Source organism: Python bivittatus, unplaced genomic scaffold (genome assembly GCF_059951505.1).
Source record: "Python bivittatus isolate LINGU-HERP-01145 unplaced genomic scaffold, Pbiv_v1 ctg000350_np1212, whole genome shotgun sequence".
Taxonomy (NCBI): Eukaryota; Metazoa; Chordata; class Lepidosauria; order Squamata; family Pythonidae; genus Python; species Python bivittatus.
This window is the reverse complement of record NW_028277074.1, coordinates 37,909,315-37,930,732: the sequence shown is the minus strand read 5'-3', so window position 1 is coordinate 37,930,732 and position 21,418 is coordinate 37,909,315. Positions and strand designations below refer to the sequence as shown.

General features: G+C 34.6%; 1 protein-coding gene across 1 annotated transcript in view; it reads right to left on the bottom strand.

Annotated features, from left to right (window-relative positions):
• The window catches only part of NLGN4X (neuroligin 4 X-linked), a 165,920-nt gene that overhangs the window by 69,381 nt on the left and 75,121 nt on the right, over window positions 1-21,418 (bottom strand). Inside the window, exons 3-4 of the mRNA XM_088144962.1 lie at window positions 5,665-5,724; window positions 2,473-2,625 (exon numbers count right to left, since the gene is read on the bottom strand). Coding sequence (XP_088001088.1) covers window positions 2,473-2,625; window positions 5,665-5,724 — 213 coding nt within the window. The remainder of the gene's footprint in view (window positions 1-2,472; window positions 2,626-5,664; window positions 5,725-21,418) is intronic.

Genomic DNA, 21,418 nt, shown 5'->3' with positions numbered 1-21,418 from the left:
GACTGATCACAGCAACAGGACACAAGGTAGTTCCACTGTATCAGCAATGTCTCTCCCAGGCAACAATTTCAAAGCAGACTGGGGTTTCAAGATGTGCTGTTCAAGCTTTTTGAAGAAGCACAAAGAAATGGGCAGTGTTGAGGACCGGAGATGCAGTGGTCAGCCAAGGAAACTTAATGCAGCAGATGAAGGACACATCATGCTTACTTCCCTTTGACACTGGAAGATGTCCAGCAGTGCCATCAGCACAGAACTGGTGGAAACCAGTGGGACCCAGATACACCCATCTACTGTCTGGAGAAATCTGGCCAGAAGTGGTCTTCATGGAAGAATTGTGGCCAAAAAGCCATACCTCCGATGTGGAAACAAGGCTAAGCGACTCAACTATGTATGAAAACATAGGAACTGGGGTGCAGAAAAATGGCACCAGGTGCTCTGGACTTATGAGTTCAAATTTGAAATATTGGGCTGTAGCAGGAGGCAGTTTGTTTGCCGAAGGGCTGGAGCGTGGTACAATAATGAGTGTCTGTAGGCAACAGTGAAGCATGGTGGAGGTTCCCTGCAAGTTTGGGGTTGCATTTCTGCCAATGGAGATGGAGATTTGGTCAGGATCAATGGTGTCCTGAATGCTGAGAAATACAGGCAGATACTTATCCATCATGCCATACCATCAGGGAGGCATGTGATTGGCCCCAAATTGATTCTGTAGCAGGACAACCCCAAACATACAGCCAATGTCAATAAGAACTATCTTCAGCATTAAGAAGAACAAGGAGTCCTGGAAGTGATGGTTTCCACACATCCACAGAGCCCTGATCTCAACATAATTAAGTCTGTCTGGGATGACATGAAGAGACAGAAGGATTTGAGGCAGCCTACATCCACAGGAGATCTGTGGTTAGTTCTCCAAGATGTCTGGAACAACCTACCTGCTGAGTTCCTTCAAAAACTGTGTGCAAGTGTACCTAGAAGAATTGATGATGTTTTGAAGGCAAAGGGTGGTCACACCAAATATTGATTTCATTTGGGTTTTTCTTCTGTTTGCTTACTTTGCATTTGGTAAATTGATAAACATAAACAATTACAATATATATTTTTGAAAGCATTCTTACTTTACAGCATTTTTTCACACTTGCCTAACGTTTTTGCCCAGATAGATAGATAGATATATTTCAATGAGTTGAATTATCCTATATATAGAGAGAGAGAGAAAGACATACCATATCTTTTCCAGGTATAGATAGATACTGTATATAGATACACACAAACTGATATAAACATATGCAAAATGATCAGTCTATTAGCAAGAAGTAAACTAGTTTTATGTTCTAATGTTTCACAAGTTTTAGCAATCCAGAGCTGTTTAACTTGTATGAGAAATCTTAAAAGCAGACATAAATTTACTCAACTGCCACTGAGAAAATTATGCTGACCTTCAGAGACCAGTGAATACACTCCTTTATATTGTTTAAAATTTGGAAATCAAATTCAGATACAGCAACAGGTATATTTTTTTCAAGTAGTAGTAAATCTTATATTTTATCTTCTTCCCCACTGCCCATAATACAAATACAAATATATCTGCTAATATATTTGTATTTGTGCAACAAGGAATGCTCCAGTGAAGTTTTATTCAGTGCTAGTTTTGGGGATGAATTAATTGTAAGGAGTGATGGTAAGGAAGTTTTCTACTGGGGAAGAATAAGTAAGTTACTGAGTTGCAATAAAACTTAGTGTAGTCATTTTGACTTAATATTACCACACCACACAGCTTATGAGTTTTGCAACATCAGAAACAGTCACAAAAAGAGAATATTGCCAACAATATAAATTGGTTTTGCCAATCTATTATTTGCAATCTAGGAAAAAGAAAAAAAAAATCACAGGTAAGTTACATTAGCCTTCAACAAGTCCCTGAGATGTGTTGATTTCAACTTCTTGGGCAATTCTGGCTTGGAATTATGGAAGCGAAGTGGAAAATTAGAGGGCAAGAGGCTGGACAAAACTGAGTTCCAACAACAAGAAGAAAATCTAGTTGACTTTCAAAGCTTGGACCAAGTCTTTTTTCCTTAGACGACAAAAGAAATGACGAGGTGAAATCATAAGAAGGTATAATCATAATTTTGAATGAAAGTCTCCAAAAAGTTCCAACATGGTAAGCCATTATCTTCACCATACCACACCAACTGTCATAAAGGGGTTCCCTACACTTAAATCAATGCAAAATAAAATCAAATACATCAAACAGGATTATAGTTTAAGAGCGTATAGGTAAAGACTTGGAAGTAAGTCACATTGAACTCAATGAAGCTCATTGCTCAGTAAGTAACCCAAGGATTTTTTCTTTTCTTTTTTCTTTTGAATGAGAAAAAAATTAAAGGTGAGTATGAAAAGTTTTCAGGAATTATTGAGAGAGAGAGAGGGGAATGAGCTGGGGAAAGAAGAATAAGAAGAGGAAAAAAAATCACTTACCTAGAACCCCTAGCCTGTAGTTGATGGTTACAACAATGACATTTCCGTAGCTTGCCAGTATGCTGCCATCAACTATATTCCCTGTACCTTCCATATATGATCCACCATGAATATAGACCATCACTGGTTTCTTGCTGTTCTGATCATGTATATCTGAAAAGAATACAAGTAAGGAAAACACAAAAGTAATACAAGTATTAAATGAAAAAAAACCAAAAACCAAAAATCAGTCTTTTTTTTACCCCCAAAGAGCTAATAAATTAGTTATTTTGCATATTTTCTAATGTCAACTGTATTTCTTATATAATCACCTCTGTTTCTCTTCAGTCATAACCAATGACATAAAGGGAATATGGTTTCTGGAAGAATTCTGGAAAAAAAGTCTAAAGTGTCACTTGTACAGAATATAATTCATTGTAGGACTGAAATAGTAACAAAATATTCCCAAGACTCAAATCTGTAAAATATAGATAGCAAACACTATAAAAATAGATTTATAGCAGTTGTTAGAAAGTCCGCAGTGCAATATTCATTTCAAAAATTCAATAAACGTATTAGCTATATTTTTCTGCAATTTATAAAACAAAGATTGTATGCAGTTTGAACACAACAGACTTATTACCCCTCCCACCAAAAACTAACATTCAAAGTAAAAAAGTGTAGGTGGGAGTAGTGGATCCTGAAACAATGTATTTTGACAGATTTTGAAAAAAAAATAAACATGCTTTTAATTTAATTGCACTCCTGGTACTGCAGTTTATCTAAAGCAACTAGAGCTTCTTTTAAACCAGACTAATTATCCATGTAACATAAGCTACCTAGAGTCCTTGAGGACTTTGGAAGTAGGTAAACTGCATAATAAATATGTGTTCTGCCATTGCCTTCTTTGGGGATGTTCTTTTCAACTTCTCACTCTACTTTACTGGTAGTCTTCCATCCAACAACTAACCAGATCCAACCCTGCTTAGCTTTTCCACATCTATCAACATTGGGGCTGTCATTAACTTAGGCAAATAATATAACAAATAATTTCAGGCAGTGAGCAAAGTGATTTCTACCAACGAACAAATGCCAGTTTAAGCAGTGGTTGTTCCCTGAATTGCCCGTACAAGACAATTCCTCTTACATGTTGCTGACTATTAATTTCTCCCAACGTGAAAGGCATTTGCATGCTAGCTCAATCAAGCCTTGGTATCATTCTAATGGCACTGCCATTGGTTTGAAATGACTACATGGGGTAGAGTAGCATGATAAACCCAGATCCAGACGCATTTCACAATCTCTTCCAAATAGCCATAAAACTGATTGCTAGGCATCAAAGGCTTGGCTTAGCTTGGCATTTTTGCTTGAAGGCTTACTTGCCTCAGAAACTGATGCGCTTATCAACAAGAGGTAAATATGGATCAAAACCAGAAAGAGCAAAGATGTATTTGTCTGGATAATGTGTGACCAGTTAATCGTTAGAGCTGATATACTTAGTTATAGATTCAAATAAAAAGGGACATTTGCAGAAATATCACATATATTATTATTTAATATATTGTTATTATATTCATGTAAGACTTTTTAATGGGAGGTGAAGTAGTCTTACAGCTAAACTAGGCTTTTCCTGGGATCCTACAATCCTATATTATGAATATGGAATAAAGACCTAGGTTCATTATTTGAAAATAGTTGAGGACTACAAAGAAAAAAAAAAGTAACAGTTGCATTACCCAAGAAGCAGATATCTTAGCATCTATATTTCTAAAAAAACAGAAATCATTCTGTACTCTTGAGAAACAGGGATATTAAAAGGTGATCCCATCATACTATGCATATTTGTGAATGGAATGGAATAGAAAGACAAATTGTTAAATAGGAATAGAGTGCATCAGATATGAAAATAGAGAAAAAAATCAGGTAATAATGCTAAAACAAGACCATCCCAAGAGAAGATGTCAAAAGCACACATTCCTGAAACAAATACATATTTCAATTAATTTTATCTATACCACAAGATTCAATCCTAATTTCATGTTATTCTTCTGCAGGCTTCATATTCCAACAGATTATCCCATGAAAAGGTCATCCTAGACAGAAAATGCTTTCACAATGCAAATTTTGTCATGAAGTGTAACTTTAAGCTAGGTTTATTTTAAGTCTGTAAAGCCATCAAAATGTATCCGATATCCATTTTAAAAAGTTTCTGGATGAATCATTTTTATCACTGAAATTTGAAAGAGTATGCAGGTTAAAAAAATAAAACTAGGCTCTTATAATGTATGCAACTTTCTGACTTACTTAGCGAGAGAAAAGCATTTTCTTATAGCACAGTGTAGTGCTCTGCAAGTATTAACTAAGTTCATAGGAAAGTTCCAAATCTCTTGCATCTGATCATTATCAGGTAGTTTAAACAATATCTTTAATATATATATACACACACACACACACACACACCCCTACCAGTCTGTCATGGCTGATACTGCCTGAGCAGTTACACTCATACATAGATTCTATTAAAACATTTACAGAAATAGTCTTCCTCGCAATTTTAAAATAACATGCAAGTGATGGAACTCCAAATAGGATAGATATTATTGGTTATTGTATAAACTCACAAGATAGTTTCTCAGGAGAAATGTGGGAATAAATGGTAGAGGCAATTTTGCCCCAATTACATGCAAAAGAAGGAAGCTTTAAAGAATAAAACAAAGCAAGCTAGAAAGCACCCCTAAAGTTTCTTGATTTGTTACACACTGAAGACAAGAGGAAGAAAAAAGAAAAAGAAAAAGAAAAAACCATGGGAAGTGTAATTGCATCCAGTATAAGGAAAAGAGAAAGAGAAAAATAACATGAAGGTGAATTTACAAGCTACTAAAAGAGAAAAGAAAAAGAAAATAGACATGCAAGATTTCAGTTTCATTTCTTTTCTTCCCCAAAAGTTGGGAATAGAATAAGCATTTGATTGTAAATAACATTTATGTTACTCACTTCACAGATATTACAGATAATCTGTACTCTTATCTGAAATAGGAATTGTGGTAATCTAAATGCTAATTTGTGTCTTTAGAAAAAAGGAAGGTTGATTCTAGATAAGACAAAAAGAAACACCACACCAAAATGTGTGTGATTAAATAAAGGAGGGGAAAAGTTTATGTTCATGCATATCAGGACTAAGTTTTTTTGGGAAAAAAAGAACAACAAAAATACCTTCATCTTCCCCACGATCATTACTGGTTATATCATCTGCGCTTTTCTTTGTGTTGGCTCCTAGGTTCAGAGTGAGCAGGAGAATAAAGGGAAAAAAAGATAATTCAAAAATGGCAGATTCCCAAAAATTTAAAGAAAACTATCCGGAAATTGAAAAAGAAAAAATGTAACACAAAAAAAGTCAACATTTGTACTGGAAAAATAAAGGATGCAAATTCCACACAAACATAAATGCTAAAAATATTCCAACAATTCAAAAAAAAAAATCACTAGTAGGGAAAAAGTATATATTGTGTTAATGTAATTAATTTGACTAAATTTGATTTAATTTAAATTTAATTTAAATTTGATAAAATATGAATTTTATATGTATAGATTACTTCTTTACATTGATAGTTAAATTTTCAGTACATAATGAATCAAATGGACTTTTATTAAGGCTGTTTAACAAATGAGGATGTGATGAAAACATCTAAGAAATTCAATTTAGGCTATTCAAGATGTATTTTAACCCTAGCCCACCCTGAATCATATGATCTGGATCCAAAGAACTACAGGAAGTTGCCATCCATATTTTATGGAAAACCTATTGTATTTAAAAATAACAAAAATTTCATAGATAGTTTATTATCTATTATTTGGGTCTGCTGTTCAAAGGGGAAAAGTCAAAAATTCTACTGTGTGAATCTATAGTGTAATATATTCATAAAGTAACCTTTTGAATACTGTTCTCCAACAAAATCCATACAGTACTCTGAAGACTGTTATCATAATAATTGCTAATAAATCCACATTGACATATAGTCAATCAGCACTTTATACAATTCAAAGACCATAAGTCAAAGCATATTTAACATTTCTGATTTCAGACAGAAGGACATCTGGATATGAATGAGTCAGGGTTCATGTGATTAATGCATTATGTTTTGAGAAGAAGATTTGAATTAACAATGTATATTACTTACCATAACAACCAAAACACAACTAATGAAAGAATTACATAGTTCCAACCCTCTAAAAGCAACAGCTTATATAAAATGGAGAATTCCATATAATTCTCTTATGCAACATATCAAACCGAAGCTATGGTCTTTGATAAATAATTATGACTATTTCTTTCAATCTAATGTGCTAACAGGTGATTTGTAAGCCGGCTCAGATGCACCTAGCCATATTCCCTCTTCTTATAGCATGTCTTTCTCTATGTGTGTGCATTTTAATCTTTAATCTTGAACCAATCTGCCCTTTATGCAGCAAAAAGCTTGGAATCTATCCGCCTCAGGTAGCCTTTTAAATAGAATTTCATTTCTATATCATCAAGGAGATCACATGAATGGACTGTTTTAGTGTCACACACCAACATAGAAACACGTGTCAACATGGGAAACCTGAAAAGAAAAATAAATGTGGAAAATACATGTATGAATGATTTACTTTTAAAAATATGGAATGCTTTTGTCTTGGTTATATAGAAGATGGGCAATGTATAGTATTTTTGTTATATAAGTTGACAACAGTATTCAATACCTGAGTTCTTTTTAATTTCCAGATATGCTATACTGAAATAAAAATCAAAACCAATGTGTTTATATACAGCATTTTGTTCAATCATAATTTTATTTTTATCATCCATAAAGGTATTTTGGGTTCACCTCTGAGCAGAGAAAACCCTCATGCTGAGATCGTTTAAGCCTTTGGAGTACTATGAAAATATATATTAAAAAGGCACATAGCAGAAAAGAAGTAAAAGCATCCACTTTATAAAACAAATCCAAATAACCTAGGATAATACAATATGGGACTGAAAGGTCTTTTTTTTTTTTTTTTAAAGCATAGGGATTGCTATTTGAGTTTGGGAATTTTCAGGTTCAGCAGTCAGACAGATCTGCTCAGTTTAGCAGAAGGACTAGTGAAATGCCAGCATATATTTACTGTCTCCAATAGCATTACTCAGCAGCATTTCACCAATAATAGCACCTCTGAAAACATACACTCAGTCAGAAAGACTTGTTCATAAGGAACTTTCCCAACACTTATTAATGTGGCTAGAATATGCTGGATATACCGATGCCAGTATTTATTTAACCTGTATGTCATTGGATATTCCTGGTTAACTTGAATGAAAATATGTTTAACTGGCCTTTATTTTCCACTTGCACTTGTAATGGAAGATGGTAGTTGGACAACAGAGGATAAAATGAGAAGTATTTACATAGTTACATAGAAATTATCATAGCTTCTGTTTCCTGTCTTATCCAGATAATTGCCCTACTGTGCTCCTTCTGTGTTACATACTCCAAATTTCATAGTTACTGTCCATTTCTTACAGCTACTCATATACAAGATCTCTGAATATACATGATTAGAAAATTGTATGTGGGACTTGAAACAAAAATGCAACAACAGAATGAAATGGGAAGACCTTCTATATGCTGGTGTTATAGTTAACCACACCTCCTTTAGTGATACTCTGTTTCATATCTCCCTGCTCTCTGGTTTTCCTATCCACCTAAAAATAGTAAACATACCCTGGTGTTCTCAGTGATTGCTGAACAGGTTCATTCTGGATTCATTTAGATTACTCTGAAACATTTTTTTTTAAAAAAACCTTCTCACAACTTCTCATAGCTGATGTTAGTTTTCTCTTGTGTATGATACAGAACTCATATGTCACAGAGGAAAGAGAAGTAATGATCCTACTTGAACCATTCTGATCAACTGGGGATTGCAGTGATACCAACTCATTTTCAGGGTCTATTATATATTATATAATTAATACAAAATCATTTTTTATCACCCGTGTATCAACTAAAAGTCACATAATCAATATTTCATAACAAGAAAGATAGTTTTCAAAGCATAGAAATATTTTTGACATCCTACGAAATTCTAATCCAAGCTAAATTCTTCAAGTTCTACTGACCAAGATTTAATTATGCAAAAAATGCAATTTCTTTCCAAATATTTAGCTCTCTTCTTTGTTTTGACATGTCAGAAGGGGTAGTGTTGGAACAGGATGCAATATACAGTAAGTATACATACTCAATAGTATGTACCACCAACATTGCATATACATTTTCAAAGTTATGCTATGTTGATACCATGTTACACCTGCTGAGGCAATACCCCAATGGGGACTCAAGGTTTAGGGGTTCCTTTCTGTACCTCCACCTCTTCTTCCTTGTGGCTGATGATACCCGTTCATCTATTTTCTCTGAATAAGAGAACCACAAGAGCAGAACATTATACTTGACACACATTCTCTCTCACTAAGAAGCGCTATAAAGTTTGCACAGAAGAGGCCAGCAAACAACCACAGGGACAAGGGGCGGATGGTAGATATATTCTAAAATGTCACCATATTTCAACTAAAAAAATAAAAAAATAAAATTCACACTGGATACAAATTACAGAGGTTATCTGGGATCTGGCAGGGTCCTATCTTCCTAGACTTCTGGAAGGCCTTGAAGATCTGACTCTTCCAGCAAGTGTTGGGGTAGAGTGAGGCCGAAACCCAGTAATGTTGTTTGTTAATGTGTGTGTGTGTGTGGGGGGGGGGAATTGTTTGGGGAGATGGGAATTTTTGTGATGGCTTTACATTTTTTTCTGTTTTAATTGCTGCTTGTAAGCCCCCCAGGGTTATGGCGCATAAGATGTGCAGCTGTATCAGATAAATAAATAAATAAATAAATAAATAAATAAATAAATAAGCAAGCAAGCAAGCAAGCAAGCAAGCAAGCAAGCAAGCTATTAAAACTACCCTCAGAAGATTTGTGAGCTTATAGGAGACCACAGCTTTTGTGCTTTTTCAAAGTGAAGATTGTCTACGATAACAGATGGATTATCCTTGTTTTCTTGAGTGAGGTAAATCATTATAAGGCACTCAGGTTTCAGCATGGTTTTGTGTGTATGTAACAGGTTGTTTTTATCATGGAGTGAATCTGACAAAACCAAAATAAGCAGCTTAGAAGTGGGGTTGAAAAAGCCAAGAGAGTCACAGGAGAGATGACACAGAAACTACAGTCAACTGGCCCCCTTTGTTCTGAAGATCCTCTTGCTTTTCATAAACAGAAGGAGATGAGATATCCAGATCAAAGCTAAAGTTGAGAACTAATCACATCCGATATCAAGGAAACTTAGCCCAGGTAACTAATACACCCAAGACTGCAGTCATGCTGTTTTCTAATAACCAACTTAGTGTGATGTAGTGCTACTCTTTTTGTGTGTCATACACATTGTCCCAATGAGGCCCAACACTTCAAAATTTAACACTACAGGTCCATGTTATTTTTACATTTCTTTCATTGATTTATCATTTATTTGCTGCTTCTATTTGTTTAGCCACGTGGGAATTCTTTTTTGGGAAAGGAAAACTGAGTCTGTCTGTTTGCCTAATTACCTATCTAATGTAGAAATGAGTTACACTTTAAACCACCCTGTTGTTGATGGAAATTATACTGTGAGTTTCTATAGAAAATACCATAACACCGAAACAAATAAACAAACTGTAATGGGCTTTTTAAGCAATTTCTATTAACATCTGTGCCAAATTTTACAGTATTTTTAATTGTCTTTTAACAGCCTGACAATGTTAGATACTATTAATCATTGAAGATTTTAATCAGAGCTTGGATCACCTTTTATTAGTATTGTAAGTAATCAATGCATTGTGCAGTTATTCACTATAACTAATATTAAATTCTTAGTTTTTACTATTTCTGTCATTTTATTTTTATTCCCAATAAATTCCTCACCTTTGACATGAGATCATTTTCTCATTACCATTAATTTATCTGCATTCTATTTTTGTAGATCTAATAATTATTCCTTAACGTGGTTATATTGTTCTTTTTTTATTTGACCTCACTGTTCACATATTTAATTAAATTTCTAATTTGTTTTACAGTTCTCATAAACATGCCATTTTATAGAAAGAAAATAGAATATAATTATTTCTCTATTTTTGTTTATCTCTTGTCTTTATCATTCCCTTTCAGTACTATTATTGGGTAGGATTATGCTATTATAAATGTAAATGTATTTCTGATATATATTTCAATGTGAACTTTCATTTTAAAAAATCAGGTGGGAACATGGCGGCTTGACATCTCTCTGCAACAGGGAGAGATGACATCATCGGTGGATTGGTGGCTGGCAGCAAGCACTGGCCACCCAGCTTCCTCTGGGTTAAGGAGGAAGCAAGGAAATCAACTCATTTGGTCTCCAGGCAGCTGTTCCTTGAAAGCTAATTGTAGAGATGAAACCTCTGTGAACAGCTTTCAAGTCGAGTGGCTGGGAGGTGGGGGAACCATCTCCATTCACCACTGCAGTGCAGCCTTTAATGGACACTAGAGTCGACCAACTCTCATTTCTTAAACACCTTGGTTTATAATTATTTTTCAGCTTAAGAAAGACCTTCCTGTACAACAGATAAGTAAATCTCTCGGGGCTTATCCTTATTTTTGGGACTATATTTTAAATGAAGAAATAGAGCTTTAAATTAAGCTGATTAATCTGCAAAAAGCTGGACAAAAAGTGGAATTTCAAAGAGACTTAAAATGTACTTATACTCAAAAAGGAAGATTTATTTGTTAAAAGTGTATTTTTTTATGAAACTCCATCTGTAACAACGAGGTTGTCTTTTCTATAGGAAAATTTCTTGTGTTTTGTTCAATTCTGTCTGCTGATTGGTAGGACTACAAAAACAGAACTAGACTCTAACTTGATTCCAGTGTGATCCCTTTGTAGCAGACACGTGCACCTGCAATTTCAGCTTGAAAGAAACTAAAGGATATGAACTGCAGTTTACTTCCATTTGCAATTAATTATATGTGGCTATACAATTTAGTCATCTAAACAGAAAGAAAAAAGAAGAAATGACTAAAAGAGTCCCTCGGAGCAGTCATTAGAAGATAAAATAACTCCTTTAAATTTACTTCAGTCAATGTTTGATGAACTAGGAGCTAAATTTAAGTCCTCTGAAATAAAGATAGACCAAAGAGTGGATTGAATGATTAACTTTGAAAAAGAGGTGGAGATTTAACCAAATGTGACACTGGAGTTCAAAAAAATGCTGGGCTATGAAGGTGGTATGAATAAAGAAATCGTGGATTCAAATATAGACTTAAAATGGCCAAAGGATGATATGGAAAAAGATGCTAGAATGGAACTACCAATGGAATCAACTGATGTTACAATGTTTAAAGGGGACATACAAATAATGGAGAAGAGTGATTTGGAAAGATGTTTTTACCTTGGATTTGCAAAAGGAATGTATTGCTCTGGTGAGGCTGTTCCTGGGAAGAGACGAAAACAGAATATTGGAGATGTTTCTGAGAGAAGACAAGGAGATGATGGGAACCAACTGGTGGGAGATTATAGGAAAGGATTAAAGTTTAAGCTTTTTAAAAGTAAACGGAAGGTTTACAAAGTGAATTTATTCGACTATGGTTAGCATATATGCTGAGGTTCTTGGTAGTTATTAAATTTTAAATCCTTAAAATATTTTTTAAAACAATATTTTAAGGATTTTGGTATAAAGTTAACTAAGTAAAATATATTTGTTATAAAATTTATGGAATTTTTGTTCTTATATATGACAATAGTAGTAAGGTTCTTATATGCATAAAGATGGAAGGATCTAACATTATTCATAATTTTATTTTTTATATATGATAACAGCAGCAAGATTTTTAAATGCATAGAGGTGGAAAGACATTATCTATAGCGGAACAATGGTTTGTGAGGTTGATAGAGTTGGCCAAGATGGAGAAATTCACATTTTTGACTTGAGATAAGACACTGTGTAATTTTAGTCTTAATTGGATTGGGAGGGGTTTTTTTTATGGGATATAGAAAAATGAAATTATGTTGTATGGGTTTGATGATTAGAAATAATATGGGTAAATGGAAATTATGGAAATAATGTAGTAAATTTAGAACAAGAGTTTGATGTATATTGTTACTTATATCTATTGTGGGGTGGGGAGGAAATACATTTTGTTGTTGTTTTTCTCTTTCTTTCCCTTTTCTTTTCTGCACTTTTGCTTTTTTACTATTTTCTCTTTTTCCAATTCTTTCTTTCTTTTTTTCCCTTATCTTCTTCCTTAATATTAGTTTTGGTTAGTTTTTATTGCTCTTTCAAAAATTTAATAAAGTTATTATAAAAAAAAACCCAGTAATTAATAAATGGGATAAACCTATTTAAAGATGCCCATAAATACCAAATTTGTCTTTCCCTACTTCCAACTCTGATGGACTCCCTCCATTCTTTCAGTAACAATTCTCTCCATTATTTATCCCCCCCCCTTTTTTTCCCCCCTGAATAGGCTTTTGTAATGCTTGGAAAATTTCTGTGTTGTCATATGTCATTTAACTTCCTTTATATCTTTGCTTCTAGATACTTTAGAGTACTTTTTTTTTTTTTACTTCAAGCATTTCCTCTTTAAAATGTATTCTGACATGACCCGAGGGCTTTCTTCCTTGTGTTCTTATGGTATAGGTAATCTACACTTGACAATAATAGAAGAAGCTACTTTAGGGCTTTTTCCATCTGTTTAGTCATAAAAGAACAAACAGACTGTTGTGTATGAAATAATCGCTGTAATGTTTGTTTATCTAATCTATGTCCTATATACAGCACCCTTACATTACTGTGGTATATAACCTGGACATAAACATATGGTGCATAAAGTGATTTTTTTAAAAATAGTTTTCTTATATGTCATGATTTTTTAAAATAGTTTTCTTATACATCATTGGGGGGGGGGGGGAAGGTTCCATACCACCATAGCACATTCCTTTTGCATGAATCGGATTTTTGAAAAACAAAAACAAACAAAACTCAGTAAAATTAATTATCACATTGTTTGATTCACACAGAACAACACCCACGCATCCACATTGATTTTTGTATTGTATTTTTTGTTTAATACAATTTAAGATTGTTGGTTTTATCACCACTCAGAATCATCAGAGGATGAAGAGGCATATAAGCCCAGAATAGATAGCTCCTTTTTTCTTATATCAAAAAAGCTGGTAATGGGTAATAAATTGCTTAATACATATTTGTCTAACACTGTGTGTATACTTCCATGACATATTCCAACAAAGGAATCCAAATTCACATATTCACTCACAAAATATCTGTAAAGAGATATATGAGAAGCTAGGTAGGTCTATTTACTTCCTAATAAGTTTCATTTTTGAGAGTCACAAAGAAAAAGGATACTTTTGTACATCAAAATAATTAATTTCCCATCAATTTTAAGATTTCTATTTTCCTCATTTGTCTATGCTTCCCTAGGTTTATGTGATGGAGGACTTGGATGAGGAGATTCAAGGTCATGGAGAAAAGAATTTCAAGCATCTCCTCAGCCCACAGCCTGAGCGTGTGAAAGCAAAGAGGATGAGACTGGGACCACCCTAAGGAATTCATAGTGTTTAGTTGCAGACTTTGGGAGTTACAGTTAGTCTGGTGAGATTCTGTCTAGCAGGTGTAAGCTAATAAAGTAACTGAGCAATTCCAGAACCAGCCCATGGAGTTTCTTGGGCTGAACCTGACATCAATCTCTCCATTAAGAACGGAGCCTGTTGTAGCAAAATTTGAACTAAATTCACAATGTTTCAAGTTAAATGCACAATGTTCCGAGTTAATTACCCAATACTACTTATACAGTATTATACAATAATACTGTTCTGGCTTACATACAAATTTGACTTAAGGACAAACCTTGGGAATAGAACTCGTTCTTAAACTGGGGACTATCTGTAATATGCATAACCACAGAGAGAACATACAGATCAAAAGTAGTATGACTAAAACTCTAGGCTACAGAACCTACTCAGAGCTTATTAAAAAAATTAAACAATTCATGTAAGTAAATTCCTAATTTTCAGATGCCAGAATGAATCTGTCAAGAACAAAAAGGGCTTTCTGTGAGTGACTCTCAAGCATGATTTTATATATGATAGGCCTGTTAGGTCAATGTGGCTTATTCAAAAGCATGCACTGGAGAACAGCTTTAGGATGCATTATCACTGGTAAGAAGCAGTGCCATGACATTCAACTATACGATGATTAGTTCAAAAACATTCACCCCATCTCATACCATCTACTTTATAAAACAAGTTAACTCTTTATAGAACAATGTCCAGTGTGAAATTCAGTGTGCGATAAGACACTTTAATACAGTTTGTCAGTTCCTCACAATCAACTAACTATCAGGAATCATTTTTCATCATTTATGAAATCAACTTGTACTTACGTTCACTTTCATAACTGAATTATTAAATGCTGTGTATTTATTAAACTAGAGCCTCTCATGTCAATAACAAGAACAAAAAGGAAATAAAATTTCCCAAACTACATTTTAAATCTTACATTTTAATTGTTTCTTTAAACCTCCAATGTATCACGATGCTTACATCATGCTGCGTTGGGTTACATCATGTTATGACCAGTGATGTAACCCGTCGCAATGCAATGCACACATCGCACTTTGTCAGTAAGTTAAACAGAATTCTAGGATGTTGTTGACTTGTCTAGATGGACATTGTGACAAAGTAGAATACACTCCTTCTAAGTCTCAAAATACAAATTGACACATTCTTGACACATGTAACCAAAGTGCCAAAATAGTGTTTTACTCAATTTTTTACATAATGAGTGTGGAAATATACACTGAAAGGCACATTTTTCACACAGCAACAACCAAAATAATGTTTATGACAAAATGAAAAACAAACAAAAAACAAATAAACAAAATGCCACAAGCACTCTGTGTGTTTATTGTAATTGCATTATTTGTATAATAATAATATTCAGATTATTTTTTATCATCTGGAAAAGTTTTTAGGAAGTAAGGTTTTGTAAAGACTGGAATATTCAACATTAAAAGGATACAGGGTTCAAATTGCTTTTCAGATACAAAGTTTACTTGATAACTTAGATTATTTTTTGTATAGTAAAGTAATAGTAAACTGCTTCATAAGGTTATTAGGAGGGTAGAAGAAAAGGAAACCTAGCTTGAGTTCTTTTGAGAAAGAACTTTGGAACAAAATATGAATTGAACTACTGCAATAAAATATTTTAAGGGCTTTCCCCCCTCCTCTCTTTGATAATTTTAACTGACTAATTTATCAGTCAGCTGAATATTATATTTGATTCTAGTAACACTTATGGGATGGGCTGAATTCAGGCTACTTTTTGATGCTAACTGCTCAGTATCAGACCCACCTGGAAAACATAAGTTTATCCATAAATGTGTACTGATATGCTTCATGAATGGAAACAAAATTTGAGTCAACATATGGATAAATGCAAACCATCTCCACCCCATTTATAAAATGCCTTATAAGTAAGAGTGAGGATCAATTCTGAAATGTATAACTACACTTCAAGAAATCAGCACACAAGCAAAGGTTGACAGTTTGGACCCAAACTGAATGCAAATGGTCCCAGATCATTGCCCTACAGAGAATGGTTATCATTTATTATGATTTATCCATTTAAATGGATATCATTTATTACCATTCTGGCATTTAGATCACCCATTAAAATTACATATGCAGAACTATATTATTTCAGGCAGTTGCCAATATACCGTATCTCTATAATTCTCTCCATAAACATTGCACAGATAGATTTATGTTAATGAGTAACAAACTGAAAAGTTTGCATTTCAATAGCAGTACTAGTACCCAATGACATGCAAAAGTGTCATAATAACTTCCAGCTGGGTGTATAACTTTTATCACTATGGGAATTACTTTTCAAACATAAATGATGACAATCTATATTTTATTCTTCCAGTTTCCTTAAAATTAAAAGATCAATTTTGGATAAATACTTAAAGAAATAAATATCAGTGCTTTTACTCAAATACCCAGCAATAGTCCATAAAATATTCAAGGGAAATATACAAAATCCTACTGTGAACAGAATTTTATCAGAGCACATAATAATTTCATGATAGCACTAATGCTTACAAAAGAAATGAATAAAAATAACTTGGCTCTGTGGGAACAGTTGCAGAGCTGATAGTATCACTGTGATACTGATCCATCCATCCATCCATTCATCTATCCATCCATCCATCTGTTACTATCTGGGATCTCTAGGATAATAACTTTTTCCCTCCAGGTTTTTGTTGTTGTTGTTGTATATATCATGCATATACATTTAATTTCTTTTATTATTATCAGGTAAAACAAACAACAACTAAAACAAAAAAAAAGGGAAGGGAAGGGAAGGGAAGGGAAGGGAAGGGAAGGGAAGGGAAGGGAAGGGAAGGGAAGGGAAGGGAAGGGAAGGGAGGCATGCATATGTGCATACATAAAAGAAATGTTACACAAAAGCAAAGGTTAAATTGAAAATATGATTCTAAAAATAAACTAAAAAGGAAAATCAGGACCCCCGCCCCACAAAATAGGAGGGAAGGAGGGAGGGAAAATGTAGTTTAATAGTCCCCCTCTCTTTTTTCCTCTTCTCCCCAAACCCGCTAATTGCTACTTAAATTATGTGTGTATGTGTGTTTATGTATGTACGGACAAAAAAAATCCCCTCTCACCCCTATGGGTGGTATGTGTCTTCCTCAATCTCAGGTCTTCTTCCAGAGCCTGGGAGTTTGAGGGTTTTGTGCAGTATCTTAGCTGTTCTTAGCACTGCAGTCTTCTGGATAGAAAGCTCTGATGTTGCTCCTGGGATCTGTTGAAGCCACTCTCCCAGCTTCAGAGTCACAGCCCTGAGTGCTCCTACCACCCCTGGGACCACTTTGGCCTTTACTTTACACATCTTCTTCAGTTCCCCCTTCAGGCCCTAGTACTTCTCCAGCTTCTCATACTCCTTCTTCCTGATGTTGCTGTCACTTGGCACCACTATCACCACTGCTGTCTTCTGGTCCTTGTCTACTATCACAATGTTTGGTTGATTGGCCAGTACCTGCCTGTCCATCTGGAACTGAGAGTCCCGCAGGATCTTAGCTCTGTTATTCTCCACAACCTTCTGTGCAATCTCCCATCTGGATTGAGAGGGTCTAGCCCATACACTGTGCATATATTCCTGTACACAATGCCAGCTACTTGGTTGTGCAGTTCAGTGTATGCTGTTCCAGCCTGCATCTTATACCCTGACACTATGTATTAGACTTTCTGAGGCCTCTCTGCACAGCCTGCACCTTGGGTCCTGTCTAGTGTGGTAGACCCTTGGTTCTATGGATCTGCTGCTTAGTGCCTTTCATGTGCTGCTATGATCAGTGCCTCAGTGCTGTCTTTTAGTCCAGCCCTTTCCAGCCTCTGGTAGGATTTCCCATGTCAGCCACCTCAGCTATCTGTTGATGGTACATCCCATGCAGGGGCTTGTCTTGCCATGGCACTTCTTCTGCTTGAACCTCCCATGTCTGCTGCTGCCTCAAGCATTCTCTCAGCAGCTCATTTTTGGGTGCCATTTTACTGAAGTACTCCTGGCTGCTCTGGATTTCATCCAGGACAGTGGCTTTAACACTCACCAGAGCCCACCTGCCCTTTTTCCAGCTGGTGTCCAGTCTCTGGATGTTGGACCTGGAGTGGAAACCTCTCTACATTGTGAGGAGCTTCTGGGTCTTCACACTGGCAACTCCATGTCCTCCTTTGGCCAGCTTACTATACTGGCAGGTATCTGATGATTGGCAGGGCATATGTGTTGATGGCATAGAGCTTGTTCTTCCCATTGAGTTGGCTCAAATATGATTATTTTAAAAAAAAACTAAAAAGGAAAAACAAACAGAAAAGGGGGGGAAAGGAAAAAGTAAGCTAATAATCCCTCCCTCTTTTTTCCTCTTGTCCCCAAAATTGCTAATTACTACTTAAATTGTGTGTGGATGTGTGAATATATACAGTATATATATATATATATATATATATATATATATATATATATGTTTGTGTGTGTGTGTGTGTGTCCCCTTGTGGATAGATACATTTATTGCTTTTGTTGTAGCACAAGTACAGCACAAACAGGCTACTTTGGGAGTAATCTCCCAGGACGTACTGACTAAATCTAAATGGGAATAGAACTGTCAGGATAGCAGTTCTTTGAGTTTATTGGCTTTTTAGGACAGAGCAACAATTCATTATTTAAAGAAGTCACCTATGGAGCCAGATGGCTGTACTTTTGATTGTGGAACAGTACTCAAGTGAAGTAGGATGTTTTTCAATAAACTTTAAGTGGCCCTAACAGTATTTCAATTTTAATGGGTTTAATGGATGTAAAAGGATCTTAGGATGCTACAGAGAGCAAGAGTGAAGGTATTATTACGAATTAGGAAGATTATGCACACAAACATCTTACTATTTTGACATTGGCGGGCCTAGTAAATATTTATACAAGCTACATTAGCATAACACTACAGTAATAAGAAAACAAAGCAAAAAAAAAATGCACTTCCCAGCTTTTAGGGTAAAACTAATCAGATATAAAGTCATGTTGTATGACTTTATATCTGATTAGGACGTATACTAAAAGAAAGGGGATTTTAGCTAGGAAACCAAGAGTAGGTTTCTAGGGGAAAAAAAAAGTGGATTAAGGTATTTAATTAAACATGGTATTTATTAATATGTTTTAATAATGTTTTAGAAAAAATAAAACCAAATACTGTTGCTGAAATATAAAGTGAACCTTGAGTGGGTAATTAATAAAAATAAATCATGATAGCAGAAGACAGAGAGACAAAGAGAGAGATGAATTGTGACTATGTATTTGGATTTAAAGAAGGTTAGCCCACATCAAAATTAAGACTGATCTTAATTCATGGGTCTTTGTGCATGATGAATTCAAAAACACTAAAGAAAAGGCACTAAATTCTTCTAGCTCCATAAAAATATACATAGGATCTGATTAAAAAAGGAACCATTATCTCTTCTATAAATTTTCTCTCAGTATAAATTTGTAGCCATCTTGGGGAAAAAAGTGTTGTATTTGATTACCTATGTACAACGTTAACATTATTACGATAGTAAATTTAGCTCCTGGATTCAGAGCATATACTAATGAAAATTCACAAATGCAAAGAAAGATTATTTTTATAGTATAATTGCAAAAAAGAATCTTTAAATTTTTTAAAGATAACTGGCTATGGTCTGAATTAAAATCAGATGTACCCTGCAGTTTTTGTACCATAGTTTTCTTGTTCCATAATATAATATTAATTTGTACTGTATCCACTGGTTAAAATTCTGGAAATAATTGCTTTCTTTTATTGTGCTTGGACTAAATGGAGTTGAATTTAAAGATAAGGGACAGCTGGGATCAGGGAGAAAAATATTTATAAGGTACCCCAAAATATTTTTGGGGCAAGTGCAAATACCTGACATCAAAGTATACTTTCTTTTTTTCTTAGCTATCTCCTTTACATAGTCCCACAAATTTCGGGTATTGGCCATCTATATTCCTTTTTTGGTAGCTTTCTTGTTCTGATGCCTTATTTATATGCTAAGGACTTTCCATTGTATGTTTCAGAGGTTTGATCTACCACCTCCCTGCTATTTAGTCCTGGATAATTCAGCAACATTTCAAATTAAACATGGTGAAGACATATATAGGTCCAAAGGCAGATGACAACATAGTATATTCTCAAATGTAACTGGGAATCCTATTGGGTCAATACATGAACTATCATAAGGCAGGATATGGATGGAAACAGAGACCTTGATCAAATCTTTGAATGTGTCTATGTTTTAACAGAAGGTAACCCTGGTGAATGCATTCAATGATTGTTTACTACAAACTAATGATTAGCCTTACAAACAGAACAGAACTTCATTATGGTCAGTGACCAATGCAAGCTTAATGAACAATCATACTAAAGGGATCCATTTGTTTCCATAATGAGTAATGAACAGGAAGACATTTAATTTCAGATAAGCACTACTGTATCAAGAATGGGAATTAATTGGCTGGGAGGACTAGCTGGAGCCAAACACTCATTCTGATGGATAAAGATGAGGAATATTATTATCTGAAGATAACATTCTGAAAAATCAAGAAAATATTTTTTTCAACATTTATATTCCAAACAGAGAATAAAATTATAATAATGTCCAAATCTGGATTGATTGAAAATTGCTGAACAGAGTCCAGCACATTGTCCCAGCAAATAGTGTAAGAAGAGGAAGAAAAACAACAGGCTGGTTAATTTAGCTCTTCATTCAGAACTTTATTCCATGATATATTCAGTGTCATAGCCTACTTAACAGCTTCCCATGAGCCTTCATTTTCTTGTGTGGGGAGATTGACTGGCCATCAGATCTTTTTACACTTGCACTAGGGTAAATTACCTTTTAGACTCTGCTATTTTAATGATTGAGCAGGAAAAATAAGCCAGGACATTGGGATTATCAATCAATCAATTTTTAAAATGTTTATAACCTATAACCAAACAATTGCTATCTAAATGACAGTAGCTATCATAAAAAGCATGATCACAATCCTTACAAAGATGAACAAGTGAGAAATGTCCCTAAGTTCTGGACATTAGGATTCTAGCATATATTGAACATATGGTAGAACATAACTAGGATGAGGAATTTTCTTATGACCCATCCCTTCAGTGACAAGCTACATTTACTCAAGCACTGCAGAAACAGTAACATATGTGGGAGGAAGGTGTGAATGGTTGAAGCTTGCTGGGTGAAATCAAATAATTCTGTACCATTTATCTGAGTTTACTTTTGATGCTCACCTGAATATCTAGCCTCCCTTGAATGGGAGGACAATGAC